The sequence below is a fragment of the Miniopterus schreibersii genome (assembly GCF_964146895.1).
Source record: "Miniopterus schreibersii genome assembly, chromosome: 11".
In the NCBI taxonomy this organism is placed as follows: Eukaryota; Metazoa; Chordata; class Mammalia; order Chiroptera; family Miniopteridae; genus Miniopterus; species Miniopterus schreibersii.
In genome coordinates, this window is record NC_138111.1 from 345,711 (window position 1) to 355,732 (window position 10,022).

Sequence of the window (10,022 nt, forward strand, 5' to 3'; positions counted from 1 at the left end):
GCCTGGTTCCCCAAGTCTGATCTTACCTGCAGGTCTTCTGCTCCATGCCCTTCTTCAGGCTGAGCAGGTTCCCTCCCATCCTGGTTGGCTGAGTCTTCATCCCAACCAGGTGCTCTGTGAACGGTTACCCTGCACATCGACATGCTGGGCGAGTGCAGCTGCACCTCTGGAACCCAGCCTGCCTTGCACCCCTCCAGCAGCACCCACTCTTCATCTCAGGCTGCTGGCTCATGTTAGGGTGTTGCTGAGGGTTTTGATCTGTGTTGGCACAGACACTGGATGCGGTTTGCTGTTGCCAACTGTTTATTCAGGTCCTGAACAGGTGACTAGTGACATGCAGTTCACCCGGGCCCATGACAGACTGACCCGCATCACTGACCAGAGGGGGAGCCCAGGGCTCCCAGGGCAAGGTCGGACCAGGAACGCCACCCTGGGCCCCACAGGCCCAGCTGAGGGGTACTGTCGTGCTGACCGCCCAGGGCCCAGGCCCAGGGAAAGGGTGGGTGAAGAGGGGGCTCTGTGTCCTGTGCACTCCAAGCCAGCCAGGAGGCCGCCCCAGGTGCCCCAGTGCTAAGTGTCATGGCTGTGGGAGGCGGTGTGCGCGAGTGTGGTGGGAGTCAGGCCCTCCAATCCCTGCAGCCCCTGCCCGACCCCCTTCCTAAGGCATTACTGCTGTGAGCGCCTCTGCCCCCCACGCGATCTGGGCAGCAGCTCAGCCGTGGGAAAGGGCCACAGCCTCCATGGGTCCTCAGTGGGTCCCAGCAGCCAGAGGACCGCAGGGTGCTCCTCTTGGCCGCGCCCTTCAGCGCCTCTGGCTGACAAACCAGGAGAAGGGGCGTGGGCGCGGAGCCTGGTGGATGCGCGTGGTGCGGGGCGAGCGCCAGGCTTTGATGGTGGCGTCGTCGCTGGCGGTCAGCAGAAGTTCCTGCTCCTGGGGGCTGAAGACCACCGAGTTGACCACGTCCTGATGCCGCAGCTTGGCCAGGCAGATGTTGTAGTGGCGGTCCCAGATGTAGCCGTGCCGGTCCTCGGCCCCACTGCGGGACGGCCTGGGATGAGCCCCTGCGTGCGACGCAGGGCCCTGCCCGCCCGCCGGGCACCCTTACCTGGCCACGAAGTCCCGGCTCACGTCCAGGAAGATGAAGAAGCACTCGTCGTTGGGCGTGTAGGCCCGGTGCGCGCGCAGGGCCCGCTTCACCTCCCGCATGGTCTTCAGGTCGAACACCAGCAGGTCGATTTCCTCCGCGATGGGCGGCGGCTGCATGGGGTCCGCCACCACTGAGCCGCTGGGCCAGGCGCGGCTGTTCACGTACAGGTACCTGGGCGAGGGGCACGCTGCTGGCTCGTGTGCGCACGGCCCGCAGACAACCCCACCCCCGCACCGTGCGCGCACCTATTGTCGGGGGACAGCCCCATGCCGATGATGTGTCCGTGCACGTCAATCACGTGGTCCAGCGCATCGAAGAAGGCGTCGGAGCCCCGCCCCTCTCCCAGCACGGGCCCGGCTGTGGTCATCTGGTGCGGCAGGATCTGCTTGATGCCTGCGGAAGGGCCAGGTGAGGGACCTCAGCACTCCCAGACGGCCATGGACCCTCGGCCCCCACGGACCCTGTGCTCTGGGGGTGGAATCAGGCTGGACCCCAGCGTGGACATGAAGCGACGGTGCCCAGGGCTCTGGGGACTGCGGACCGGCCCTGCCTGTAGTTACCGATCTGGTGCGGTGAGTAGGTGAGGCAGCCCGTGGTGAAGATGAGGAGCTTGTTCTGGGCGCTGGCCGCGCTGCGCTCAGGGGGCTTGGTGCGGCCCTGGGCCAGCAGCTCCGCCACCTTGGTCTCCAGCGTGCGCTCCGCCAGCGGCGGCGGTGCCCGCGCGTCCAGCAGCCCGTCCAGGAGGCGCCGCAAGCCCTTCTCGGTGCGCAGGGGGGCCTGGCCAGCCCCCTCACCCTCATCCTCGTCAATATCGTCGCTGCCAAGGTCAAAGACACGGCCAGGGGGCGCACTGGTGTCCAGCAGGAGGTCGGGGCTGTCAAAGCGACCGCAGTCGGCCACCATCACTGTGCGGATGGTGCTGGCGTTGAGGTTCTGGATCTTAAAGAGCCGCTTCACCACATTGACGTTCTCGGACTCAACATCCTGGGGGGACGGAGCGCAGACGGTGGGTGACAGGCCAGTCCGGGGAGGGGGCATCACCACCTCGAAGCCACCCGCCGCACCTGGAAGGCGTTGTTGAGCCAGAGCACCGAGCAGGAGGTGATGTCTCCAATGCGGTGCAGGTTCCCTGAGATCAGGCTGGTCTCGGTAAGCCAGCAGCCGAACACGTCGTAGGGCTTGTTGCGGACACGGGACAGCAGCGCGAAGTTGTCTGTGGGGAGCGGGGGCTGGGCAGAGGATGGGCTACGGGAGGGGGCGGGGCCGGGGCACTGGGAAGAAGCTGGGAGAGGCAGGGTGTAGGAAGGGGCCAGTTGGGGAGGGGCGGAGGGCCAGCCGGCCCAGGCCCACTCTCACCTAGGCTGATGACCGCGATCTCGCCAGAGGAGGAGTTGTGGGGCCCCAAGAACACCCCCGAGGCCAGCAGCAGTGAGTCGTCCTGGTTGAACTGGGAGAACTGGGTGTAGCTCCAGTTGTAGGGCCGCATGTCTGCGCTGTGTAGCAGCGAGATGGTCAGGTCGTTGTTCCAGATCTGCGAGGGGGCAAGGGGAGTGTCAGTGGGCATCTGAAACCCATGCTGCAAGCTCTGGCCAACTGGCCCAAGCAGGTGTGTGGGGGGGGTTGCTCCTTGCTCCTGGCCGTCGGCCCACCTGAGAGGCGTGGGTACACAGGGATGGGGACCTGGCTCTGGAGCAGCAGGTTTCGAGCAGAACCCTCTCCTTTCTGTTGGCAGTTTTGGCCTCCCCAATTCCCCCCACACACACCTGGCCCTCTCCATGGAGATGTGGCAGACTGGGCATCTCTCACCTCTGGCCTGGCCATGGTCCCAGCTCCCAGAGCCACTCTCACCTTCACAGTGCAGTCCTTGGAGCAGGAAGCAAACTGGTAGCCCGAATGGGAGAAGCTGAGGTGCAGGACCTGGTCAGTGTGCTCCCTGAGCGTCTGCACCTCCACGCAGGGCACTGTGTCATAGAGCCGCCGGAACTCCTCATACCAGGATGTGGCTGCTGCAAGGTGCATGGCAGGGTGGGTCACTGCTGGGGCCTTGACAGTGTGGGAACCAGCCCTGCCCCTGGAGCTCACTCGTCACCACTCAGGTCTTAGCTAGGGGTGCCCTTGCACCCCCTACCTCGGTGTGGCCCTGCCTACCGTTGGCCTCCCTGCCAGGCCCTGCACTCTCAGGCATGACCTGGCTGTGCCCCTTTGGTGTGAGGACCTGGGTAGCAGGTGCCCATCTGTGGATTCAGATGGTGGCCATGGGACGGCCTTGCCTCCCACCCAGCCATCCTGGGGGGCTGCAAGGCCACAAGCAGGTGCTGACCTGGGTGTCGGGGCACATCACGGGCCACCTGGTAGTAGCGGTAGAACTGCTCCCTCCACAGGAACTCATCTCGGGACACAGCCTGCCACTGGCGGCATACCAGCCCAGCGGCCAACACGTCTGCAGGGCCCAAGCTCAGGAAGATCTGGTAGACTAGGCAGTCAGGGAGCAGGGGCATGCCCCCCTCGTCCATCGTGACATTCTGCCCAGGCGGCCCTGAAACCCAGGCAGGACCCCCTTAGCCACCAGTCGGACCAGGGAGGATACTGGCCCCCAAACCGGGGAGAGGTGCAGGGCCCTGGGGCTGAGCTGAGGCAACCCTGGGGTCGTTCCTCAGCCCCACCAGCTGTCCCACTGGGAGTTTCATGGGACTGATGTTGTGCAGAGGGACAGTTGGCCAAAATTCCAAAAGCATCACCAAGCCTCCCTGGAAGGCCATGCTCCTCCGCCACACACTCCTGTGGGATGCCCAGCAAGTCCCAGATTCCCTGGAACAGGCAGCTTTTGAGCAAGCAACAGGCACCTCAACACCTCCAGGCCTGGTCCAGCCTGAAGTGGAGCCTGGGGGGGGGGCCCAGACCCGCCCTCACCCCAAAAGGTTTCAGGCTTTTGGGCGGGACCCTCTGACCACTCCGGACGTGGGCCCAGGGAGACATCTGGGTGCCAGGCCGGCGACCGCTCCGAGACCGAGGAAGGAAGGGGCCCGCGCACCCCCGTCACCGTGACCTTGCGGCCCTGAGGCTTCGGAGCCGTCGGCGCGGCACAGGGACTCCCTTCCCACGGGAGGCTTGGGGCAGCCCGCCCGCCCCCGCGCCACCAGCCGGCCTGCGGTCGCTGCCCTGCGGCCTGGGGGGCCCGCGATGTGCGGGTGGCGCGGCCTCGACGGCGGAGCGGGGGGCGGGGCGGGGGCGGAGACCAACCGGCGCCCCCTCCCTCCTTCCAGCCGAGGGGCTGCCGGGGGCGGGGCCGCGACGACTCATTCATTGGCCGAGGGCGCGGCGGGGGCCGGGAGCCAGGGCCTGGAGGTCGGGGGCTGGTTCCGACGCCCCCCGGGCCCTGGAGCCGGGGCTGGGGCCGGGTAAGGACGGTCCCCGGGGCCGGGTGACGTCGCTCCCCGGGGCCGGGCGCACTCACCGCGGCCGCCTCCGCCCGGCTGCGCTGCCCCCGCCCCGACGCCCGGCCTGGGCCCGCGGACCCGCTTCCGCTCTTCGCCGCTCCGGCCGCCGCGTCTCTATGATGGAGCCCGCCAGGCCGACGCGTCGAGCCCCGAGGCATCGATGGCTACGGAGGGCCGCGCGCCCCGCCGCCTGCGCCTGCGCCTGCGCCTGCGCCTCGGCCCTGCGGCTGGTTGCGCTTTGTCCGCCTGCGCGCTCGGGCAAGCCCGGAAGAGCGCCCCTGGCGGCCGGGAGGATCGACGGCCGTAGGCGGGGCTGCGGGCCAGACTCTTGGGTCGTGGGTTCGAGACCCCCCCCCCCCCCCCCCGACTCTGGCGCTCTCCGTTGTCGGTCCCTGAGCGATTGGCTTCAGGAGCCCCGTGTTCTTCGCTATTGGCGGTTTAATGGAGATAAATGTACAAAGGGCTGAGCACTGGCCACCGTGGAAATCAGGTGGAGGCTTCTGGACAAATAGCCAGAAGTCAACTCAGACTTTGTACATAGGGCATGGCGCCAGGACCCTGCCAGGAAGTGCAGGGTTGAGGTCAGATGTCCAGGGACAGGCCAAGTTCATGAGGAGGCTGGGGGGGCGGGGGGCTCGCCCTGGGCTGGAGTTTGGGGAGAACAGGCATGGACTTCCTGGGCAAGGCTCCTGGGTGTCACTGGACAGTGGACTCTGACCCAGAACGTGGCTATCCTGCCCTTGGTTTTACTCAGTCCTGTCACTCACTCCCCCACCATGCTGTCTCCCAGGACTGCACTCCTCTTGACTCTCCTCCTGGCTGCTGGCTTCCTGGGTCTGAGGGCTCGGAAACCCCCCAAGCGCCCGTCGCTCATCAGCACCATCCAGCCCAAGGCCGACTTTGACTCCTTGCAGGTAGAGCTGGCTGAGGTGGGGGAGGCAGCAGCTTGCTCAGCTTGGTAGGAGTCAGGCCTGGGCAGCCCCATCCCCTCATGCCCTCACACAGCCTGCCTCCAGTTTGCAGGGTCTTGGTTCCTCGTAGCCGTGGCCTCCTCCTGTCCCTTCCTGCAGGAGCAGGGCCACCAGGCTCAGGCCACCGCACTGAAGGTGGCTCCCCAGGGCACAGCCATGGTTGTCAACACCTTCCAAAAGCTGTGAGTCCCAGCATGGACACCCCAGCCCTGATCCACCCCAGCTGTGGCCTGGACTGCTGTCCAGCATGGGCTGCCCAGGTGGGTCCCTGAGCCTGCTGTGCCTTCACACACTCCCACTCCCACAGGGACGGTATCTGCTGGCAGGTACGGCAGCTCTATGGAGACACAGAGGTCCCGGGCCGCTTCCTGCTCCGAGGTGAGGCAAGACAGCAGGAGGGGATGTGGGGCCGGTGGTGGGGCTGATGTTACTGGCCGGGCTCTGGCTCTGCCCATTTCTTCCCGTCTGTGCCCAGCTCGAGGTGCAAAGGGGGAGGTGCAGGTGGCCGTTGGGGAGACGGATTACCAAAACTTCGCCATCCTGTACCTGGAGCAGGGGCGGCGGTTGTCGGTGAAGCTGTACGGTGCGTCCATGAGGGAGCCCTGGCTCTGTGCACACTTGGCCCCACCTGGGGAGCTGGGCGAGCCCAGATGGACACACAGACCCTCCTCTCCCTCCCTCCGTCCCTCAAGGCATCCTGATGATTGGGGGTCCGGGGAGGCTCCCCCTACAGATAGGCCCAGGTGTGAGACAGGGAGGGGGCAAGAGGAGTAGGGGTCAGACATGGCTGGGCATGTGACCCTGTCCCCAGAGCGCCCTGCCCACCCCAGTGGGTGCTCAGCACCCCAGGAGCCCTGTGTCCCACAGCCCGCTCACTCCCTGTGAACGACTTGGCCGTAAGTAAGTTTGAGCAGAGTGTCCAGAGAGCCGGCCTGACTGAGGACCACATCTTGTATTTCCCCAAATACGGTGAGTGACCCCCGTGGCCCCATGTGGCCTCTCCACCCTCCCCACGGGCCTCGCCCCTGCCACACTGACCCCTGCCTGACCCCCGCCCCCAGGTTTCTGTGAGGATGCAGACCAGTTCCACATCCTGGATGGTGAGCGGGCGGCGGGCTCAACTGGGCAGTGCACTGGGGGCTGGCGCTGGAGGGGGCGTCGTGGGCTGAGCATCTTCTCTGTGCTGCAGAAATCAGGAGGTGAGGTGGGACGTGGCCCCTCAATGATGAGAGGCAGGGAAGATCCTTCACTGAGGCCTGCACCCCACCTGCCCCCTGAAGCTGCCCGTCACCCCCAGGACCCTGGGGCACTACCCCCATTAAATGTCATCCTTCTTAGCCCGACTCCTTTTCCATGCTGGCCCGGGGCCTCTATGCACCTGGTCACCTCAGGCCATCTCATGGGCACGTGGGGCGGCTCCCCAGGTGGGTCAGGAACCCTCCCAGGGAGGCTGGGTGGTAATGGTTCCTGGACGTAGGGCCCAGGTCTAGGTGAGCTGGCATCCCTCTTAGGAGGGCAGGAGGCGGGGCTGCCCTAATGGCCAGGCAGGACTCAGGACTGGCCTGGGGCTGAGTCCACTCCTTGCACCAGGCAGCCGGGGCCCTGCAAGTGAGGTCGTGTGGGCACGGGGCACAGAGATTGGTGGGTCTGTAGCCCAGGCGGAGAAAGCAGGCCAGGGGGTCCCAGGAGCCCGGACAGCAGTCTAGGGGCTGGAGGAGGGGAGGGGGCTGTGGCCCTCAGCCTGGGCCAGGGTCTAAGTGGGCTCCTGTGGGCCAGGATCTGGGCTCAGCTCCAGCCTCTTCCTGACCCCCCACCGGGAGAGCCTTCCCCATTTGTGGGCAAACATTGGGGATTTCAACAGCTTTGCTGATTTAGGAGATGCTGTGCCCCCCACATGCCCACCCCATGCCCAACAGGTCTGTGGGTTCCCTGCTCCCAGAGGGCCCCCATGGGAGGCCAGCTCTCTCCTATCACCCCTGTCAACCCTCTTCCAGCCATGCTGGGCCAGAGCCAGGCCCCAGTGGCTGTGAGTCATGGAGCCAAGGTGCCCACACATACTTCCTAGCCTGGAGCTGTCCATGCCAGCTCTCCTGCTGTCCCCTGGGAACCAGGAAGAGGGGCTCCCTCCCTTTAGGAGAACTTGGGGGAGCGTCTGAGGGCAGATGGCAGCCCCCGGGCTGGGAACAAGGCCACTCAGGTGAACTGTAGGCCCCAGAGCAGACGGGACCACTGCCTGGTCCCTGGTGAGCAGAGTCAGGGGCCCTGGTCCTCCCTCTGGATGCCAACCTGCCCATCTCACTCCCTGGCCAGTCCAGACCAGGAGGACTGTGGCACGTGGTTGCTGGGAGGAGCCAACAGCAACCCTGGAGGGGATCCATGTCCCCATCGAGTGGGGACCATGCCCGACCCCCCAGACTGGACTCCCAAGGGGACAGATAGGTAGGGCTGGTGGGAGGAGGGCATGACAGGGGTCCCAGCCCCCCAGGACTTCAAGGGACAAGCCACCCCCCCCACCCCACATACACGAGACCCAGGTCCCAGAGACCCACAGAATAGAGCTGGAGGCCACAGGACACCTGCATCACCAGGGCTGAGGCTCAGAGCGGCAGGCCCCCAGGGCGCCCCCTGCCCGCCTGGTCCCGTGTCCCCCACATGTGGAAATTGAGGGCCTCCGCTCGGGGGGCCGGGGGGTTGGCAGATCCCCCATCAGGGCTTCTGGGGAAAGAAGGATGTTCCTGGAGAGGTGCGTGTCTGAGGGGTGACGCCAGACACTGAGTCACTCAGCAGCCCCACCTCCCTTCTGACTGCAGGTCCCAGGCTGGCAAGAGCCCTGTGGGACCAGGGACTCGATAGTGATACATTGTTGCATTTTCACAAAAATGTTTGCTGAGCTCTAATCACATTCTCAGATAAAGAGGTGAAACAATTGTAGCTCTAAGTGAATCACTTTTACGTAAACTTATTTATTAATCAGCGGGTCAGGTGCTGTCCGGGAAGCTCGGCACGGGGCCTCGCCTAGCCCCACTGCTGCAGCCACTTTGTGCTGCTCTGGCGAGGGAGGCAGGGGTCCTTGTGGGGGGCCAGCTGTCCCCACTCTGACATGCTGCTGACTGCTGCCCCCCAGTCTCCAGAGCACTGGGAAGGGGTGTCGCCTGGTGAGGCTGAGACATGGCTGGTGCCTGCAAGGTCGGACCCCAGGCCTTCAGGGGGTGGCCGTCGGGGTGGGAACTGCCAACCAGCTTCTGTTGGAGAGGGAGGGCTCCTTGGGGACTTCAGGGGAAAACAGTCATGTGATTTGGCACTTCTCTCATTGTGGGTCAGTCTCCTGAAAGACCCCCTGACCAGCGGGCACAGCAAGCCCAAGGAACAGGGTCATTGCCCAGTGGGCTTGGCCCTCCAGACCCAGCCCTGCCGCCTGCTATAGGGCCTGCAGGTGACCCAGAGAGGCCTTGGCCACCATCCGGATGACAGTGGGAACCCTCCTGGAAGAAGGAAGGCCCTGGGGGGGGTCCCTGTTTTCCATGAAGAGATACAGGCCTGGGACAGAGCCGAGCCCTGAAGCCCCTCGGCCTTGGGGGCCCAGGACTCTCTGAGAGGCCTGGTTGGGGCTCCTGCTCAGGACAGGTTGCCCAAGGCCAAGGGTGAGTGAAGGGAGAGGAGGGTGGCCCAGGACAGGGAGGTAACAGGTCAGGGACACACCCTTCCTGGCTGTTTCAGAGCCCAGCACCCATATGCTCAGCTGTGCGTGGGCAGGAAGGGTATTTCCTTCCTTGTCCCAGGGGTGGCCGGGGTGGGGGGCCTGCAAGTCCAGAGCCTGCCTGTGCCTCCTCAACTGGCCTCTTGCCCCAGGACCAGTGTGTGGGCGCCCCCACCCCTGCTCTCCCTCCGGCTGAGTCCCTGCCGATTGCCTCCCCCTTGCCTCACTGACCCTCCTGACTGCAGGCCACCGCCCTCTCCTTGTCCCGCACTGTGGGCTTGGGGACGCGCAGGGCAGTGTGGGCGCTGGAGGCCCGGGCACTGCACTGTGTTCCCGCAGAGAGAACACTGCGGCTCTGTCCCCTTGGGCCTAAGGAGGGACGTGTTCCGTGTCTGGTGCATTCTGTCCTCCACCCTGTGGCTGGACAGACAGCAAGCCTGGGGCTTGAAAGTGGGGTGGGGGTGGGGGACACGGTGTTCAGGGATCAGAGGGCAAGGACCAGGGGCCTGGCGGGCACCTCTCCCACTTCCTGCCGACCTCCCTCCCCAGGTAAGGACCCAGAAGCCCCCATCTTTAGTGGGCAGAACCTGAGGAGGGCCTGCCCTCCTCAGCCCACCCCAGCCCCCTGCACCCACCTCCCTTTCTGCCAGTCCCGAGGTGGAAGGTGGAGCTGCCACACCCCCGGGAGGGGTGCTGTGGGGGAGAGGTGCCCATAAGGGGGTGAGTTGAGTCAGCAGCTCCAGTGGCCACTTCTCCGGGTGCAGCAGGG

At 65.5% G+C, this 10,022-nt stretch overlaps 2 protein-coding genes across 3 annotated transcripts; one reads left to right on the top strand and one right to left on the bottom strand.

Annotated features, from left to right (window-relative positions):
• Nucleotides 1–281: 281 nt before the first annotated feature.
• Nucleotides 282–4,736, bottom strand: FBXW5 (F-box and WD repeat domain containing 5). Of its 2 annotated transcripts, none has more exons than XM_081152319.1 (9): nt 4,603–4,736; nt 3,469–3,684; nt 2,997–3,154; nt 2,505–2,679; nt 2,213–2,361; nt 1,709–2,132; nt 1,394–1,541; nt 1,107–1,319; nt 282–1,037 (listed from the first exon to the last, which is right to left on the bottom strand). In XM_081152319.1, exons 2-9 carry the CDS (start codon nt 3,659–3,661, stop codon nt 803–805), a joined length of 1,695 nt encoding a protein of 564 aa, XP_081008445.1. In that variant the 5' UTR covers nt 3,662–3,684; nt 4,603–4,736; the 3' UTR covers nt 282–802. The 2 variants fall into 2 exon arrangements, with proteins under 2 accessions (XP_081008445.1, XP_081008446.1); XM_081152320.1 differs by lacking the exon at nt 4,603–4,736 and adding an exon at nt 4,180–4,350.
• A 395-nt stretch (nt 4,737–5,131) lies between these two features.
• On the top strand, nt 5,132–6,893 carry C8G (complement C8 gamma chain). The gene is made up of 7 exons (XM_081152321.1): nt 5,132–5,499; nt 5,602–5,738; nt 5,864–5,934; nt 6,032–6,139; nt 6,424–6,525; nt 6,618–6,656; nt 6,746–6,893. Exons 1-7 carry the CDS (start codon nt 5,362–5,364, stop codon nt 6,757–6,759), a joined length of 609 nt encoding a protein of 202 aa, XP_081008447.1. The 5' UTR covers nt 5,132–5,361; the 3' UTR covers nt 6,760–6,893.
• Nucleotides 6,894–10,022: the final 3,129 nt, after the last annotated feature.